The 19,832-nt window shown below is 34.1% G+C and overlaps 2 protein-coding genes and 1 pseudogene across 2 annotated transcripts; 2 read left to right on the top strand and 1 right to left on the bottom strand.

Moving 5' to 3' along the window:
- The first annotated feature begins 673 nt into the window (after positions 1-673).
- On the top strand, positions 674-3,131 carry LOC147279860 (uncharacterized; annotated as a pseudogene).
- Positions 3,132-6,518: 3,387 nt separating this feature from the next.
- LOC147279859 (basic-leucine zipper (bZIP) transcription factor family protein) lies at positions 6,519-12,249 on the top strand. Its single transcript, XM_086250661.1, has 5 exons — positions 6,519-6,685; positions 7,839-8,580; positions 10,476-10,555; positions 10,673-10,795; positions 11,581-12,249. Exons 2-5 carry the CDS (start codon positions 7,859-7,861, stop codon positions 11,784-11,786), a joined length of 1,131 nt encoding a protein of 376 aa, XP_086106787.1. The 5' UTR covers positions 6,519-6,685; positions 7,839-7,858; the 3' UTR covers positions 11,787-12,249.
- Positions 12,250-13,979: 1,730 nt separating this feature from the next.
- COBL6 (COBRA-like protein 6 precursor) lies at positions 13,980-17,456 on the bottom strand. Its single transcript, XM_086252080.1, has 6 exons — positions 17,348-17,456; positions 17,116-17,195; positions 15,292-15,745; positions 15,026-15,179; positions 14,454-14,728; positions 13,980-14,263 (listed from the first exon to the last, which is right to left on the bottom strand). Exons 1-6 carry the CDS (start codon positions 17,454-17,456, stop codon positions 13,980-13,982), a joined length of 1,356 nt encoding a protein of 451 aa, XP_086108206.1.
- Between the last annotated feature and the right edge of the window lie 2,376 nt (positions 17,457-19,832).

Raw genomic sequence — 19,832 nt, 5'->3', positions numbered from 1 at the left:
CCACCTTCATAATTTTTTTTTTTTAAGCTATGTATGTATACAGCCCACAGCCCACCCCAATTAAAAAAGACAAAACACTACTTACACATATCCAGCCCCTGCCAACCTTAATTGTTTGTTTTAAAAAGCGAAGCCCACTGCTCACAACCCACCTAAATTAAAAAGGAGAAAACAAACAAACATCACCACAGCTCCCCAACATATTGTCGATCATCACAGAGACAGAAAAGTTGAAACAGCCAAAACTTTCTTCTCTTGTCTCTATCGCCGACACGCAGTGGCTGTGGCCCCAATCTCTCTAGTGCTCTGCATCTGCTCTCACGTGCCTCTCTTTGCAAGTGCAACAATCAACATCTTCTCTTGCCTCTTGGTATTTATAATTTCTAACTCTATTATATTTCTTTTATTTTTAAATTTAATTTAGATTTAAATATTTGGGCATTGGAGCTGAATTTAGATTTTTTATTCTATTATTAGGGATTTAATTTAAGGTGTGAATTTAGTCATTTAGGGATTAAGTTATGCATATATTGAGACTCAATTGAATTTACAAAGTATTATGGAATGTGTATTTTAGTATTTATCAATTTAGGGATTTGATTTAGGGATTTTCATTTTAGCATATCCTTACATATCATGTTTATAATATATGGTGAATAGGTTTTAGTTTGTCATGTCGGAGTCGAATCATCAACAAATTCCGAAGAAAAGAAAAAGTATTCTTTCATATTTTAAGAAAACAAACGATCCTTCTTCATCTACACCAATTTGTGATGAGCAACATCATTCTGAGTTTCAAAGTGAAAGAGTTGAGACTGAAAGAGTTGAGGTTGATCCAAATATTGAGATTACTACTAGTACTCTTGAACGTGATCCGGGATTACGTCAAGCAATATGGAAGTATCCTGTTAATGAACATGATAATGTTCGAATAGCTTATATTCACTTAGGACCATGTCAACCGAAATTAAAAGATTACCCTTCCTCTTTTGACGGACGACAAATGCGCCGATTTCAAGCTTCTTGGTATTCTCAATGGCCCTGGCTTGAGTATTCAATTAGTAGTGACAAGGCATTTTGTTTTCCTTGCTTCCTTTTTGATACTAACCCACCTTCTCATCCTACATTTACTATGGATGGGTATCCACATTGGAAAAGGGTTAATGATGGGAAAAAATGTGGTGTTCGTAAGCATATAGGGGCTGTAAACTCAACTCATCATCAAAATATGCAGAATTGGGATCTCTTGAAAAACCCCTCTACACATATTGATGTACAGATGAATACACAATCATCAAAACAAGTGGAGCAAAACCGATTGCGTCTTAGGACAACAATAGAGGGTGTTAGGCTTCTAGCAAATCAAGGATTGGCTTTTAGAGGTGATGATGAATCTAGTAGCTCATCCAATCGAGGCAACTTCATTGAACTTGTTAAAATGTTTGCGAAATTGAATACTAACATTGCAGATGTTATCTTAGAGAATGCTCCTCATAATGGAAAGTATATTGCACCTGAAATTCAAAAGGAAATCCTACATATTATGGCTAACAAAGTGAGGAAGAAGATTCGTGAGGAAATTGGGGATAAACCATATTGTATTCTTGTTGATGAATCAGTTGATGTATCTAGTAAAGAACAAATGGCTATTATTTTGAGGTTTGTTGATTGTAATGGCCTTATTCAAGAACGATTTTTTGCCATTGGGAGTGTTCCCAACACTACATCCATAACTCTTAAGAATCATATATGCAAGGTGCTTACTAGCTACAATTTTCAAGTGGAAAATATGTGTGGCCAATGATATGATGGTGCTAGCAATATGCGTGGTGCATGGAACGGGTTACAAGTATTATTCCTTCAAGATTGCCCATATGCATATTATGTGCATTGTTTTGCTCATCGCCTTCAACTAGCTTTAAATGCTGCAGCTAGAGGTGTGTCTGATACTTGGGATTTTTATTCTATGTTAACTTCCATTGTGAATTTTGTTGATTCTTCTGCCAAGCGTCATTGTGAATTACAAGCTATTCGGCAAGAGGAAATTCAAGATTTGTTAGATGTTGGAAAACTTGAGACAGGTACAGGGAAAAATCAAATGTGTGTTTTGTCACGAGCAGGAGCTACTCGCTGGGGGTCTCATTTTCGTTCTAGTAGAAGCTTGATTGAGTTATTTGCTTCAACTAGTACAATGCTTCAAAGAATGCTTTTAAGTGGAATCAACGAAGATATGCGTGGGGAAGCCAATAGTCTTCTTAATTGGATGACATCTTTTGGTTTTGTGTTTAACTTGCTTTTGTTGAATAAGGTTATGGAAATCACTAACTTTCTTTCTCAAGCATTGCATAACAAATCTCAAGACATTGTACATGCTTTGAATTTTGTTTCAACAACAAAATTATTTCTCCAAGAGTTGAGAGAAAATGGATGGGATACTTTTCTGAAAACAGTGGAATCATTTTGTGAATTACATGAAATCATTATGCCTGATTTGGGTGCTCGTTATAGGGTGGGTACAGGTCGTTCTTGTCAACAAAGGAATTCTATAACAGTTGAACATCATTATCGTGTAAATGTATTTTATGCTGTTATAGATTTTCAGTTGGTGGAGTTAGATACTAGATTTAACCCCCAAGCAGTGGAACTTCTTACTCTTAGCTCATCATTGGATCCTCGTGATAGTTTCAGATCATTTAAAACTGAACATATATGTGATCTTGCTATGAAGTTCTACCCTCAAGATTTCACTCATGCTGAGTTAGTTAGTTAGTTTAAGAATGGAATGCCCATTTTATGAGGTAGACATGCGTTCTGATCCCAAGTTTCATAATACATCTTCTATTTCTGATATATGTCATCAGTTAGTTGAAACAAGGAAGTTAGATTTTTTTCCCATGATATATAGATTGATTTGTCTAGTGTTGACTCTTCTTGTTTCTACTACAACAACGGAGCGAGCATTTTCATATTTGAAGATTATTAAAACTCGACTTCGAAACAAGATAGAAGATGAGTTTCTTGATGATTGTATGATTCTCCACATTGAAAGAGAGCTTTCTGATACTATAAGTACAGATTCAGTAATTAAGGATTTTTATGTTTTGAAGAAGCGCAGGGTTCAATTTGCATAGTCTTATCTTGTATTTGCATTGCATGTTTCATTGTTTTGTTGTTATTTTCTAGTCTATGTTTTTGTATAGATATGCATTTTGAGGGGTAAGGCTCACTATGTCCCCCCTTAACTAGGTGTATCTTTTTTATTTATTAATGAAATTTCATCGTACCGTCGATGTTTTTTTTAATTTAGCCCCCCCGAGTTCTAAATCTTGGCTCCGTCCCTGGTTCCCAACCTATAAGAATGTTGTTAATGATGCTTATGTTCAAGAGCATGATTACTCATTTCAAGGGACTTGGATTTTATGATATTCAAGGTATGAATGTATATACATGGGATCTTTGGAATTGTTTCACTTTGGAATTGTTTCACTATGACATTCCCTAATAACTTATTTGTCTCTGTTATAAAGATATGTGTTATTCCAAATAGAGAGAAAGAGAGAACGGAGGGATGAGATAGTAGCATACCTGCCTTGAGGTAAGTCCTTCTCTTCTTTATAATATTTTGTAAGTCAATTTCAAATTATTAAGGTGGAAACTTTTGAATATGTGTTGTTTCAGGTTTGTGGGTGGACTCTTGACTCTGGTATATGCCATAATGCCATATGCATGATGAATAATTGTGTGTATGCATATATTTTTAGAAATTAAAAAGATATATATATACATATATATTTCTTTTTAATATAAATATCTGATGTGAGTCTGAGTCGTGTGACTGAATGCAATACGCCAATGATTAATGATGTACATATAAAGGCTGTGGCTCTACCCAGTAACTGCCACCCGCATTGAATTGTGGCCATGCAGATACAGTTATGGGACCCATCACTACTTGCCTCATTTAGTTTCATTGTAATTTAAGAAATAAATGAGATTTTGAGTAAGTTTATTTTTAAATAAATAAAATATTATTATATTATTAAATGAACAAAATTTAATGAGCGTAACACTACTAGTTTTCTTGTTCTTGTATCTATTTGTTTCACCAACTAATTATTAATCCAATAGTATGAGAATTCCCAAATTTTTGTTCCTCTTCTTTAGATAAATAAAATAATTTTTGTTTCCAAAACCAAAAATAGTCTTCAACAAATAACAATAATCTACTTAACTTGATCTCATCTTCACAAACTCAGTCATGCAGTTTGTTGCAGTTGGATGAGAGCATAGCTTACACAAACCTAAATTTATTAGGAAAAAGCAAATATAAAAAAATTCATGTTCACTCAAAGAATGAGTTAATCATTGATAAAATACTATACTAATTTTTTTATTTTTTTTTGTTGAGCAGACAAGTACACCTTTACCCAACTTGGCTCAAAATTAATCACATCAATTAGCTGTTGAATCAACTCATGGTTTAGTTTTGCACAAGTTGAGTAGCAATTAATGGACCATATATAACTTGAATCTGCTTACTTCCACCAATTTCTTAAAATATATGATATTCCGAACCATCCTTATTATAAAAGTTGGCATAAATGCTATACAGATAATAGATTCCATGCTTACCTTACCACATAAAAAGTATCAATCTTTTGTAATGTCAATGATCCATTAGACAGGATATGGCCTAAATATCAAAGCAAAAAAGTTTAATTAGTTAGATTTATCTATTTTAATTTAATAGAGGATATATTTAGCACAACATTATGATTTGTCTCAAATGATTTAGTGATCGTTGATTCAAAATATGAGTATAGACTGTTTGGAAACATGAATATGAATACATGCATTCAAATTAAATAAGTATTATGTGTAACAATAATAACATATAATTATCTGTCTTTAACCAGTCCAATGGATTAGTCTAGAGCACAAAAACTGGTCCATAACACCCTTGATTACAAAAAAAATATATAATAATAATAATAATATGTAACATGTTGATGTGATAAATTCGTAATGACACATAGTGTTATCATCACATGAAAAAAAATTTCGTTCAAATTGATATAGACCTATTTCTCATTCCTTCTATTACTATTGTTTTTCTTTTTATGAAATTCTATTACTATTCTATAGTTGTTGTGATAAATATAAAATTTTCAAAAGTTGGGTTTTCATTTTAATTAATTATCATTGGAACTCATAGACACTATAAAGAGAGGGCCCTATTCAATTGGGCAAAAGGCCAAGAATTTCACAGCCAAATTGTTGTTCAATTGTGTGGACATGTTTGATAATTTTATATTGTACGGAATTTGTTGTCTTCTTTCTTTGTACACTATATTTGAGGAATTGGCTGTCTCCCCTCTTGCACTTTCTGTACCAACCTCTTCTCACTGTATATATTTGTCAATGCCTATTTACTATTTTATAATAATTATTATTATCATTATTGTCAACAACTCACTCCACATTGTTCTACTTTACTTTTATATTAAGAAAAGAGAACAAACAAAGAGAATTAATGCTAGTATGCAATACAGTTGTGTTACACCAAAAAAGCAAAATTAAAATCCTAGTAGTACTACTAAACATGCTAAATGTATGGTGAGATTAATGCTTGAGTTGGCAACTTGGGTATATCCTAATCTAATATATTAATTGAAGAGAATAAACTTTTATATATTATGTAATTTTTTTTTGGACGTATTCTATAACTTCAATTAAAATATTATTTCTCTTTGCCAATTTGGACTAACCTTTTTTTTTTATTATTAAAAGGACTAACCCTTTATTTACCTAAAAAAATTACCCATATATTAGTTTTTTTGGTGAGAACAAAATATTGGTACCACTCAAATTTGGGTTTTTGGTAAATAAATTAACTAAATAACAGCTTTAATAGTAGAGAATCATATAATTAAGATTATAATTTTTTTGTCCCAATTTCTCATCCTTTTTTTTTTTCTCTTCTTAATCAAAACATAGCAAGATTGCTAGACTTATCAAATTTGCTCAAATAATTTGTTAAATCAATTTATGAATAAATAAGTAAAATACATTTTCACATCAATGGATGAATAAAATTCGATAAACAAATTTGACGAGCATAATGGCAACCAAAAATTAATAACAGTTTTGTTTTGTTGAGAAAAATATAATAAAAAGTTAAAATCAGTTACCATGATTTTACACGAGCCAAACTTGCTTCTTTTTTTTTTCTTTTTCTTTTTTTAAATTAGAGCCAAACTTGCTGGTAAACTATTAATAAAAAAAAAAAAAAACTTATTTTTAAACCCTTTAATCCCAGAATAGATTATAGTAGTACAAAAATGAACTGGAAAAGAGAATAAAAAGGTAGAATAAGGCTGTCACATACGTGTAAACCGAAACATCTTTGGGGGAAACAAAGTGTGAAAAAACAACCAAATCTCCGAAAGAGAAAAGAAAAAGAAAATAAATAAAAGGACAAAACAAAAAAAAAAATGAAAAATGTGTGTTATTTTTTGTTTTCAATCCAACCCCCAGACGTCAACAACGAGAAGACATAGTAGAGAGAGAAACGAGGAGAGAGAGAGAGAAGAGAAGAAGGGGAAACACAGAAAACCCTAGGGCAGAGGAAACAGTGCTTCTTCGATCATTGCATTTCAAGATCTCGATTACTCATTCCATATAGGTATTTTTTTTTATAATTATTTTTGTTTTTCAAAACAAGGAAAGCGTTGTGTTTTATGAATCTGTTTCTGTTTTCATTGAATCAGCTTCTGTTGATTGTTGGGTTTGAAGAATTGCACACATTCTCAGCATTTCGTCAAATCACTGATTTTAATTTCTTTTATACTCTCTTTTTCTTTTTCGTTCCCGTTTCGGAAATTGTGTGATTTCTATTTTTAATATGCTCATGTTTTGTTTGGCTGCTGAGAAAATGTGGGAAAATGAAATGAGCTGATGCGTTTGAATCTTGGAAAATTTTCGTTATTTGGGGCTGAGAAAACAGAGGCCTCCACATCAACTAACTAAGACTAGCACCGCAATTGTTTAGGAGATACTATTCCAAATTTTCCTTCCCTTTTTTCTCTTTCCACGGTTTCCTTGAGAAACAAATAGAGGGTTATAGTTAGTAGCTTATGGTGATTGGGAAATAGTGGCATTTTCATTAACACAATTAGCGTTGTGGTTGGGCCCGCCAATTAATTAGGAGTGTTAGTGTGCTTTGTTTTAATTCATGGGAAATTCTAACCCAGTTGGATTACACCTTTAGTTTTGTGGTAACTGGGGCTTAGATGCTATAGTGATGCATGTACTACTTATGCGAATGGTTTCTTAATTTTCAGCATACTGCACAGGAAAATGGGTGGGTAGTTAGTCAAAATGTTGTCCATTGAATGTAATGGTATGCTACGTGGATTGGGATATGTTTGTTTGGTGCATGTGTAGTCCAGGTTTAGGACTCGTGAAGGGTATTGATCATTTCAAAATTTTCCGTAGGCATGTTCATGAACATACCCATGGATGTACATGTGTATTGTGTCATGTCAGCATGGAGAAGGAATGGGCCAAGCGACATCAAACATAGATATCGTGTATACAATTTTGAGATTTAATAAAATAAGTAATTTATTTATTTTTTAATTTTATTTGAAGTTATATTTTTTTATTTAACATGTATTTTGCTTTCCTATTCTACTTTGTTTGTTGCTGACCTATACTCCAATTGGCTTGTCAAATTTGTGTTTGGGACTTTCCCTCTCCATTCTTAAATATAGTTAACATTCCCTGTTAAACTATTCTTTGTTTCTCCGTCATCTTACACTGCATTTTTTTGACAGGGACTGGTTGTAGTTCAGCTATGGCAAACTCCAAGAGTTCAAATATCAGAAATTTGATGTATTCTGGAAAGCATCCTTTACTTCCTCCTAAAAGTCCATTTCCTAGTGTTTCCCCATCATATACAGATTATGTCCTTAGTCCTGCAATTGGATCGAAAACTGTTCAGAAGCCTAGAGAGGGCAATGCACACCACCAGCGAACTTCCTCAGAAAGCCTTCTCATAGAGGAACAACCTTCTTGGCTTGATGATCTCCTTAATGAGCCAGACACACCTATACGCAGGGGAGGTCATCGTCGTTCATCAAGTGACTCATTTGCATATGTGGATGCAGTTAATGTTGCTAACATTGATTATGCAGCTCAAGACGAGTACAAATATCATAATATGATTTCTGCACCCTCTTGGGGATCTCAAGAATTTATTCTTGATCCTCAAAAAGATTTACGACATGCTTCACTATACACAGAACTAAACTTGGTGAAGCAGAAGAATAAGGCATGGGAGTCTTCTTTGAATGCTGTAAATAACCCAAGCAGCCTTACTTCTGTCAAGGATAACATTGTTCTTCAGAGTTCAGGATCATTATCTACACCACTAGACGCAGATGGGGATGCCTCTGCAGCAAGTGAAAAGCAGGATCAGGTTGAATCTGGTCCATATGATCCAAAATCTTCGGAGAAAAAGGATAATTCTAATGCTAAGCCTTATGCATCTGAGACAGATGCAAAACGTGCTAAACAGTATGTAGTTGACTTATTTGCTTTCTATACATGGTCATTTTACCTGGTACTAACTTAGTAACATTTACCTTACATAATTCTTGGTTGTCTCTTTGGCCTGCCTCTTCTGTTTTTCAGTTGTTTCATAGGTTTAGTAGTTGAAATAAGCATCCATCCTTCCATCTCACACTCAATTTCTTTCAGAAATGATCATTTGTGAGTGCTTTATGAAAATTCTTAACTGTAGCTAGAATGCAGCTACTGCTGTTTTTATTTGTATGAAAATTATTCCCTAAATCTAAGATTATGTGATGACTCGCATAATCAAATGCAAAGAAAAACGGTAAAGAGCGCTTGGGTAGAGGTATAAGGACTATGGTACTTGGATTTATGGTACGGGGTCAGGAACGAAATGAGCTCTTATGCCTGGTACGTGGTAAATTGGGGGTATACTTGATATGCGATTTGGGGTTGGGGTTTGCATCGCTACATGTAGGTTGCTTGTGTGCAACTTCAAGAACATCCATACAAGCATAAATAAATGCTTACACACTTTCATACAAGCTCGTCAAATTATTATATATCCAGCATTTAAGTATAAAGTAGTTGTATTTGCACAAATTTTGCCTTACATTCCAATATATCAAACATCTTTTATTCTTAGTTTTCTTAATTTTTTCATCATATCTATTTTTTTTGCCCACGTATCATGGTATGCTGGGAATGTCAATTATGGAGAACTAGATCATCAAATACCATGAATCGGACGTGTGATCTGGGTTGTGGTTCTCGGGGGGGAAGGTAGGAAAATCTGCTGTCAACTAGGTCAAAGCATTTAACAGTTCCTAGAAGGAAGTGGGAGTGGTCCTGTGGTTGTGCTATTATATAAACTATTGGCTAATCTAAGCTGTTAATTTGGCCAAAACAAGTTGGGAAGGGAGTGAAGGATATAAGAAAGTTGTTAACGGTAAATGGGAAAGAGATTTTTCTAATCTAACTATCTAAGCTGTAAGTTAGAGTGGCATTGGCTTTTCTATAATGCACCTTGGTGCAGATGTGGTCCTCTGGTGAACCATAGTAGAGCACTACCTGTTTTGCTCTCCAGTCAGCACAAGGTGATGAGGGGGAACTTATTGACTAATTATCCATTGGACTTGAGCCTGATGATTCCTTTAGTTTGTTGAAACTGCAAGACACAATCTAGTTGATTAGGAACAGGCATATGCATCAGTGTTAAATTATAAAGTACAGTGTAATTTTAGTGTTACTTTAGGTCACCTGTAATAGGCATGGTGTTAACCAGTAACAGCCTCTAGTGTTGTGTTGAGCAGCTATAAAACACTGAAAATTAATAAGAGACTACTTAAGAGAAATAGCATCATGTACTTATAATTTGGGAATATAATACAGTTTGAGGTAAAGATAAATGTTAAGCAATTATATATCCTTGTTTTTTTAGCTTAATATGGAGCATTATGGACTCTCTTGTTTACACTTGTAATGTATGTAGTTTAGTTTTCTGGAAAAAGTGGAGAAGACAGTTGAATGTGAAGGATATGACTAGGACAGTCCCTTTGCTCTTAAGGTTTTCCGAATGTAGGCTTGTTCAAGTCCCAAGAGTAATTACAATTACCAAAGCTTTCTTTTCAATTGGAGGGGAGTAAGAGAATTTTCATGACCCTCGATAAGCTACTGCATATAAATCTTAATATGTGATTGTATTATATAATTATGATATATATAGCAATGCTTTGATGCTTCAAGAATTAAAAATAAATTATTACTTTGTGAAATACTACAAATATTTCAGTTTCCTTGTAATAACACTGGTGGTCATAATTGTAGAAACTTGATGGTGTGTTTCAGAATGGGAATATAAATGATATGTATGGAAACTGAAATACCAATTACTGCAGGCAATTTGCTCAGCGTTCACGGGTTCGAAAGCTTCAATACATAGCTGAGCTGGAGAGGAATGTACAAGCTTTACAGGCAAGTGCCAGAAGAAGCTGGAAATACTGTATTTAGGATTGAATTGGGTATTATCAAGACTGATTTTGTGATAATTTAGAATTCATTATATTAATCCCTATTGTGTTTACTTTACAGGCAGAAGGGTCTGAAGTTTCGGCTGAGCTTGAATTTCTCAACCAGCAGAATCTGATTCTAAGCATGGAGAACAAAGCCCTCAAGCAGCGCTTAGAAAGTATAGCACAGGAGCAACTTATCAAATACTGTAAGCATCTACGGTCTACCTTGACAGTTGTTTTGATATGTTATTTTTTCTCATAAGATTATGTTATTGAATAAAATCAGAACTGTGTAATGGGTTGATGATTATTTTTTGAATCTGAAGTCACAAAAGTACAGTTGAGGATGAATCTCTTCTCAAAATAAATGGTAGACCTCGTGCCTATGGCAGTTTGAGAATGATTGAAAACTCAAATGGAGAACTATGTAATAAAGATTTGAAAAGACTTAATAACATGTAGGAAATGTTAGTATTCAGAGTAATGCACTATTTTGTGGGTGGGGAGATGTGGATGTTGTAAAAGCCTAAGGGTTTAGAACACAGGTGTTTATCCACTGTCAATCTTTTATCAATCTAATACCTGGCATTTTATAGGCTTGCCCGTGTATTCAAACAATTGAAGATCATTTGTAAAAATTCCCTCAGAAAATCTCCAAAAATTTCCTGAACTATCAGGAAGGTTTGTTCTGCATGTTTGTTTCTTAGGTCTTGAGTAAATGGTTGCCATTTGGCAGAGTCTTGAGTAAACAACTGTTTTGTGTCTTTGGGAAAATCTTCTGGTTCCTGGGAGGATTGGCTCTTTCTGAAATATCCAGGGTAACAATTAGCATATTTTTAACAATGCTGAAAGATGAGTGGAAGATTTAAAAGGCCAATGTATCTGGAAGATTTTCACTTATGTGCCATGTCATCAGCAGCATAACTTTTTGTTCCCACTCTTGTTATTCATTACTTTGTAAGGTGACTAAGATATGTGAGTTCATGTTCAGTGGAGCAAGAATTGTTGGAGAGGGAGATTGGGAGGCTGCGATCCTTGTATCAGCAACAACAGCAACAACAGCAACAAAAGCGACCATCTTCTAGCCATAGACGCAATAACAGCAGAGACCTTGATTCCCAATTTGCAAACCTCTCTTTGAAACACAAGGAAGCAAATGCAGGTCGTGACCCTGTAACAGGCGCACTTCGCATTTAGATGTGTGACTTAGCCAGAGCTGCGTTTTGCCTGTACTCTTCCATTGACGTTGCCATGCCTGACCAAGTTTGTTGCTTCCCTTGGGCGGGATAAAGGCCGAGCTATTCCCCTCTTGGCGCCTTCTCTCTTCTCACTTTGTGCAATTTGATTTTCACTGTTTATTGCCCTTTTTCTGTTAAGTTAATATCGGTGCACCTGGTAGTCATTGCCCAAAGTAATTCTACTTGGGGCAGGTGACTTACCGGAGGTGGTAACTTGAAACAGGTTCGGTGTTTCAATCTTTATTGTATGTCTTAAGTAATCATGATTCATAAATGTTGTATGTTCCATTTTTTGCCCATTGAAGATTTCCACATAGTATAAAGATCTTTTTGGGCTGATTGGATGTGCACTAGTTGTAATGCATTATGTTAGGAAATGTGTATTTGTAAAATGTTTTAAATGAAATCCGTGGTTTCTTTGATTTTGTCAGTTGGCGATGAGAAAATTGATTGAATGCACATTTAGCAGCCACTTAATTTGGCATTATAAGATCATTACTTTTAGTCGTAGACTCTTAGATGCTGGTTTCAGCAAATGTCATTATGGTATATCCCACTCACTGGGTTTTGAGTGGCACTTAGTGTGTCATGTTGATGTTGATGTCATTTGACAAAATAACTGTGGTCACTCACATGTATGTTACAAAAAGACTCATCTACTGCTTGCCCTTTTAATATTATATTGGGTATATAACAATGATCATGAGAGATATATATAAAGTCATCGATGAAACACAAATTTGACTAAAGTTTTCATAATTTGGCCAAGCTCCATGGGTATATATATATATATATATATATATATATATATATATTTGGTGATAAACAAAGATCCCACTGAGCTACATGCTTGCTTCTTTATCATTAAATACACTCCCACGTCTCTTGTCCAAGCCACTGCTGGACAATCTCTTGTTATTCTTAATTAAATGGATCCAAGATCCCATCAAAACTAGACCAATCAAAGCAGAAATTTCAAAGTTGAATGTAAATCAGAATATCACAATTTAAGCCTGCTCTTTCATCATTTTGTAGAAACTGAATTATCTTTATGTTGTCTTGTGTGGGATTTTTCTATATATGTAAATCCATGGAGGCCGGTGCCCTAGACTCTTGTTTTCTTAAAAAAATAATTTGAAAACTTAAGTAGTATTTGAGAAAAGACAATTGAAATTAAAAAACTTTAAAAAATGGGTAGAAAATAGGAAAATGGGTGGGAATAGCAGCGCTCAATATATTGTTATTAAACACACCCTTGTAGAGATTTATATTCTACACTTTCTGACTCTTGAAAGTGCCAAGAAAAAGGGTGTTTCATTTCCCAAAGGGTTTGTATGGATAAAAAAGAAAAAAATTAGGACATAACTCTTTAGGTAACTCTTATGTCTTATGTGAGTAACTTTGTTGTAGGCCGTCTCTTATGATTTCAATGGTCAACACAAATGGAAAGCAAATATGATTTTGGATTTTCTTCTTGCTTGCTATCTCACAAATTGACTAGGCTGGTTAATCTTTAGATAAGATTGTAATCCGTTCATTATGCTAATCTTATAAGAGTATCTGAATATGGATGATAATTTGAATCTAATAGTCCAATCATGATCCTAATCCGATAATCCGTTTAACTTACCAAACAAAGGCATGGGAGAATGGTCTATGCCCTTTTAAGTTTTGTCAGATTATTAAGAACATTTAGAGAGTCCTTCTGAAGTGAGTAAATCAAAGTTTTGGAAATTGCTTTGTGTGAAATTCCTGCATCTTCAACAACTCCTTTCCAAGGAAAAGGAGAGAAATTAATTCTGTGTGACTTGGTTTTCCAAATCGAACTAACTATTAATTGAAAAGGGAAAAAGAAATAAAAGGTACAAATGAAGTGCTGCTGTTTGAATTCCTCAGATTCCTTAGATGAGACTTTAACACACAATAAATGCAAAATTTTGAAGTTTGAATTTGAGTGTAGTGAAAAAAGGATTACAATGGTTTAAATGTTAAGTTTACTGTGGTTTAAATGTTAAGTTTACAAATTTGTTCATGCTTTCAAATTACCAATATAACTAAAAAAATGTTCCAATCTTCATCAACTATTTCTGCAGGACTACAACTCTGAAAAGAATCATGAATCTAAAATCACCAATATTATGCAGAGTTTCTGTCAGAAGAACACTAGTGCAAGGAACAAGAATGAGAAGAAAACTATGGAAGGCCTTGCTGTTGCACTATGACCCCTATTGGGAAGTCTGGGGTACTCATCGGGTGGCGGCATCACACACTCATCACCATTAAAGGAGATTCTTCTAGGAAAAGTCCATCCTTCTCTGAACGTGAACATTCCTTTATCTTTTTGCAGTAACATCTCAGTTTGTACATTCCCCTTCTCGCCTGATGTGAGCAACATGTCATTGTAGGATTTGATTCCCCAGAGCATCCCAGTATCATCTGACAAAAGCAATATGCATGTTAATTATAAATCAGAGAGTAGTCTGTCTTAATCTTTGTTTTTTCTACAAGAATATGTAACAGGACTACTGAATGTGAGGCCATTTTCGAAAATCATCCAAGTTCATTTTGTGACATGTATATGTGAATGAATAAAATGTACTGGGGCTTTCAGCTTTGTTTAACTTACTGATATTTCCATACTGATTGAGAGGGTGGTAATTGAAGCTGAACAGCTGAGTCACACTTCTCATGTTGGGGTGTTGCACCACCAAGGTCCAATCAGAATAGTTTTTAACAAAATTCAGATTAGCGATTGTGATCTTGACCCTCCAATACTCCTTATAACTCTGTTTCACATGCCAATGCACTCGTATGGGACACATGTGCTGTGAACAAGTAACCAAAGGTGATGGTTCTTCGGTAGCATGTGGAAGTTGCAAGAGGCGTGGAGTTTCACCAGGCCTTCAGAAAGAAAGGAATTGATTCATCAAAAAGAAAAGAAAAAGAATTATAAAAGCAGAAAACATAAAACATAAGGTGCTTAGAAGCAACTTCCAAAAAGACACTAATTCGAATTTCAATGACTTGAAATAGCACAAGGTCCTCAGCTGCATTATTGTTTGCATAGGCAGAGCTGCCTGGTCTGATTTGTTACTCAATGACTGAAATGGTATAAAACAGTTTATTCACTATATTGTAATGCAGTATGAGGCTAAAAGGTTTACTACTTCAACAGTACATGTTCTTTGTAAGACTTACTTCACACATTTTGCTCCAGGCAGTCCTTGGCAGCCACAGCTGCATCGGGGACATGGAACGATGGTGCTGTTGTAGAAAGCAGACAATGACACACAGCACTTTGGGGAAGCTGATGCCCTGAACTGCGAGTAGATGCAAGTGACATTCCATGTTTCTATGTACAATAAAGCCTCATCAAACATGTTATAGAGAAAATTAAGTAGACATTGTTACTTCATACAATTAGAAAATTTATTTAGTTTTTACCAATAATGCCAAGCACTCACCAAGAGCTTGCGTCCACCTGCGGCCATCAGGACTGGACCTGGTGGGTGAGACTGGTAGGGGGTCTCCACAGGAATAGCCAGGAAGTCCAAGAGTGAAATTTGTAGGCCTATTAAGTTTTTCAGTACTATAGTTGGAAACAGGTCCAACATTCATCCGAAAGGCAGATAAGTACTTAGAAGTGTCCTGAACCATAGAAGATAACTCACCACCCTTGCAGCAGTTGGAAAATTGCTTGTTGTATGAGGCTCCAGGCCACAGATCAATAATGACTGGCTTCCTCTCACAACAATGAGGAAGATCTAAGCCCTTGAACTTTGAGCAATTTCCTTGCTCAAGGGCCTCAGCCCCCCACATGTTCCAGATCACCTCGTCGCCTCTCCACATCCAACCCAACTTCCAGCCAGGCCTGTCCACATGCCGGTACTGCTGGAAGTTGTATATGGATACCTGTATCTGAAATATTCATGTAGTCAAATAAAATGAATCATATAAACTTACACTTGAAAAACAATTCACAGCATTGTGATTTGTGTTGCTGCTTCCCAATCCCATGGTTGCAGAAGCTGTGACATATATAGTAGAATTTGTAGAAAAAGTGAAAAACAAAGCTGTATATGACAATTACATATCAGAGCAATTAAGATATGTATAGGAATCACCAAATGCTGATTGATATTTTATGTACCATTCTCATTATCCTTCATTGACTTGAATTCAACAACTAACTTTTTCACAACCAAACCAAGTGATTAAAAGTAAAGTTGTAATATGTAAGAACAAAAAGCATTCAGTTTTTGCATATATAATCCTACCTGCCTAACATAAATTCCAATCATTGGTGTCACCTGGTTTCAATTATTGAAAATTAGAGTACTCATTTTCTGAGTAAAAGCAGCTGAACTTGGGTTTGCTCTACTGACCAAATTATGCACACACTATTTTTTGGTCTAGTATGTTGCCAACTATGATACATATATAGCATAATTTCATATTATAAATTATTTACTAATTGATGTACATTCAGTATACTAATTCATTTAAAAGGTTAAAGTATAATTCACTGATTCAATATACTTGGCTTAAAAGCTTTTGATTCACATTATTACTTTAATTTTTGTTGGCAAGGTTAAGAAGGTTTTTATGTACATCACAATCTTGAATTTGTCAAATGGATGAACAAAATGTGAAATGAAAGTTTCAACACACCAAGAGAGGATCAAATCCGCATTCCTTGGCTTATATCAGAAAAAAAAAAATGATTAAGAAAAATAATAACAAAAACTTTCGGGGGCATTTAGGTAATTAAGACGAAAAAATCAAAAGCAGACAAAAAGGGTCCTCTTATAGAGACAGAAGGCAGTCATGCAGAGCACTCGCGATCCGTACTCGACCAATCACAGCACCCTAGTTTTAAATAAGCTGATGTGGCTCGCAGTGATTGGGTACTCAACTAACTGGTGAGAGAGCTCTGATGAGCTCAGTGTGAACCTGACGCACCAGATCAGAAAAAAGGCAAACAGTACGGCATGATGTTTGGGTCTTCCTCAAAGAAAACAAACATTCATTCCTCATTCTGGGATACAAAACGATAAATCTCCCTTCATTTGTTATTCAAGCCTCAAGAGCATGCATATAAATATATATATATATAATGTTTTTTTTTTTCTACTTTTCATTGATTAATAAAAATATAAGAAAGTGATTTTGGGTACTAGTTAGAACTTAGAATGAAGATGGTTGGCCAAAAAAAAAAAATGAATGAAGATGAAAATTGGTGCAAAAGCTAATGAAATTAAAATTGATGGGAAAAACAAATTACTTACGTCGTATGTATCTCCAGATTGAACGACAAAATCCCATGTGATGGTTATGTTGCCAAAAGGATCTAATGGATCAAACCCATCTGCATTTTCACAAAGTTAATTATTTTTCTACCCCAAAAATTCCAAAACAAAACAAAAAAGTTATAAGGAAATTCGTAGCCTATATGGGTACTATTGTTTTGTACCCGAGAGAGAGAGAGAGAGAGAGAGAGAGAGAGAGAGAGAGACTTACATGATGATGAGAAGGAGGTGATGAGAGAGAAGATGAAAATCCCATGGAACAAACCAATTGATCTCTGAATACCACCAAACAACAGAAATGGGGGGTTGATAATCTCCATCTTAATTATGATCAAATCCCAAATTGCACTATTAATTTGGTATGTATTAATAATTTGCTCTCACACATTCAAATAATAAAACCAAGCAATTTTCTGTATACATAAAACTCACTCACACCTTAAACAACACAAGGTGATGGTGTGCTTCACTGGCTACACTCATATATGATGCATTGCTTATATATATATACATCCCATAGAGAGAAAGTAGAGGGGGTCTGAAAAGTGAGACAACCAAGACATATGTGCAATTAATGTGTGCAAGTAATTAATAGTGATAATATTGCATGGTTTTATGTATTTGTATTTCTTTCTCTCTCATCACTAAAGTCTAAAACAAAACAAAGAGTAAATTAAGTGATTAAATTGGAATTTTTTTAAAAAATAATTATATTGGAATTAAGTGCTTGTGATTTCCATATTTATATATAGGTATATGTACGTATATGATGATGATATATGTATGTATGTTTGTGGCTGCTTAGAATGCGTCATGTCTCTATGACTCATGATGAGTAGGTTTTTTAGTGTAAACATTCAAACCTCACGCGTATTGCCATCCGACCCATTTGCCTTCCGTTTGGGTTTAGTCTGTTTTTAATTAGGCTAGCTTTTTTTTTCTTTTTTCTTTTTTCATTTCTAAAAATCAAATGACTTTTCTTTTTTTTAGACAATAATGTGGCCGGAAGGGATCCAAAATTCAAACTCAACATTGGAGATGTAAATGCTTTTAACCAATTGATTTACAAGCCCTCACTAAAAATAAAATAACTTTAATGCATACCTTTATCTTCAGGTTCCGATGCATGTACTTTTTTTTTCTAACAAAAAAAAAATAACTTTAATTTGTAGGAATCAAATACAAATATGAAAATAAGATCAATAATATCAAGATTGATCATCATTCATCAGTCATCACTTATGGAGAGCTATATATTGATATTTATTTGGATTTTTTTGAAGTCCAAAACAAAAAAGTTCATGATCAAACTACCCATCTACAAAAATACAATGATACGCTAGTCCACTTTATGGAGTTGAGCTCTCGACACTGTTCACGGAGTGCTCGACGTACAATTGCCATTATCAAACAGTGACAATGATAGCCAGCCACTGTGCAATAGTGACTATTTGAAACTGCATAAAAATGATATTTATAGATATAGTTTATGTCTTTTCTTGCATAAACATGTAAAAAAAAACCAAATGAAACCAACATAAAACACTAAAACCAAACTTATAAAAGTCACATTCACCCACATTATAATGTAAAAATGATTATTACTAATTGACATCGTTCGACAATGGCAATCTGCCCTTTTTTTTTTTTTTTGTAAAAAAGGCACACCAAGTGCTTGGCGAGGTGTCGTGGGATTATTTGTCAAAAAGTGGACCTCTTTATTATTACAACATTTTTAGGTAGGTTTATTTATTATTAAGAGCTGTGAAATGGAATTTGAAATAATTTATTTTATATTTTTTATATTTATTTGATGAAAGGTTAATATACTACACAGTTCATATTTTAAAAAGAAAATTTCAAAAAAAAAAAAAAAAAAAGAGAATAATATGAATCCCTAGAAGCCTAGACCGTTGCGTTTGAACTTTCTCAACAGGTAATTCTAGACGTACGTCTTCATCTTTAAATACAAAATAGAACAAGTACACTGCACTTCGGTAATTACTATTTTATTTTTAAGGAATTTTATCCACTACCCTTTCCCTTCCTAATTTCCTTACTTGTTTTTCAAAGAAAAAAAAAACACAAAAGTCATTTGCATCTTTTACGTAATATCATGGTGGATTTCATTTTTATATTAATACTCAACAGTTACTAATTACTACAAAGTTAATGTAGTTTTTTGTTACTCATAATAACATTGGGGATTATATGCTCAAGTATTTCAAAAGATGCTACAAATGCGTAATTAATATAAGAATATTTGAAACCCCAAATTAATTTTGTTGGAATTTAAATTTTATCAATATATACCTTGTGTGCATAATAAGGCGGCCCATCGGCTTGCTCAATATCAATTTAGGTTTTCTATTGCACTCCCTGAAGAAGGTTCTTTTCACCTTTATCTCACGGTACTTATATGCTATCGATCATTAAGAAATACTTAGGCTTAGAAGGTGGTCATTAAGTATACCTCATTTGAACTTGTCTCATTAAAGATAGAGATGGGCATGGTATGGTACGGTATAGGACGGTATGAGCCTCATACCGATATCATACCGAAATTTTTATTCAATACAGTATGGACATTTTTAAAACTGATACCATATCGTACCAGTATTCTATGAATTCGGTATGGTTCGGTATGGTTTCAATATGTGCCAACATTTTAAACCTTTTTTTTTTTTTTTTTTTTT

This window comes from Dryas octopetala, chromosome 7 (assembly GCF_963921425.1).
Source record: "Dryas octopetala chromosome 7, drDryOcto1.1, whole genome shotgun sequence".
Classification (NCBI taxonomy): Eukaryota; Viridiplantae; Streptophyta; class Magnoliopsida; order Rosales; family Rosaceae; genus Dryas; species Dryas octopetala.
The sequence above is the reverse complement of the archived record's forward strand: the minus strand, read 5'-3'. Positions and strand labels throughout refer to the sequence as shown.

Coding starts and splice junctions, on each gene's coding strand:
- COBL6 (XM_086252080.1), bottom strand. CDS start 17,456: ATGGAGATTATCAACCCCCCATTTCTGTTGTTTGGTGGTATTCAGAGA. Junction 15,746..17,115: donor AATCTGGAGATACATACGAC/GTAAGTAATTTG, acceptor TGAATATTTCAG/ATACAGGTATCCATATACAA. Junction 15,180..15,291: donor CAGGTGGACGCAAGCTCTTG/GTGAGTGCTTGG, acceptor TATTGTACATAG/AAACATGGAATGTCACTTGC.
- LOC147279859 (XM_086250661.1), top strand. CDS start 7,859: ATGGCAAACTCCAAGAGTTCAAATATCAGAAATTTGATGTATTCTGGA. Junction 8,581..10,475: donor GATGCAAAACGTGCTAAACA/GTATGTAGTTGA, acceptor CAATTACTGCAG/GCAATTTGCTCAGCGTTCAC. Junction 10,556..10,672: donor TGTACAAGCTTTACAGGCAA/GTGCCAGAAGAA, acceptor CTTTACAGGCAG/AAGGGTCTGAAGTTTCGGCT.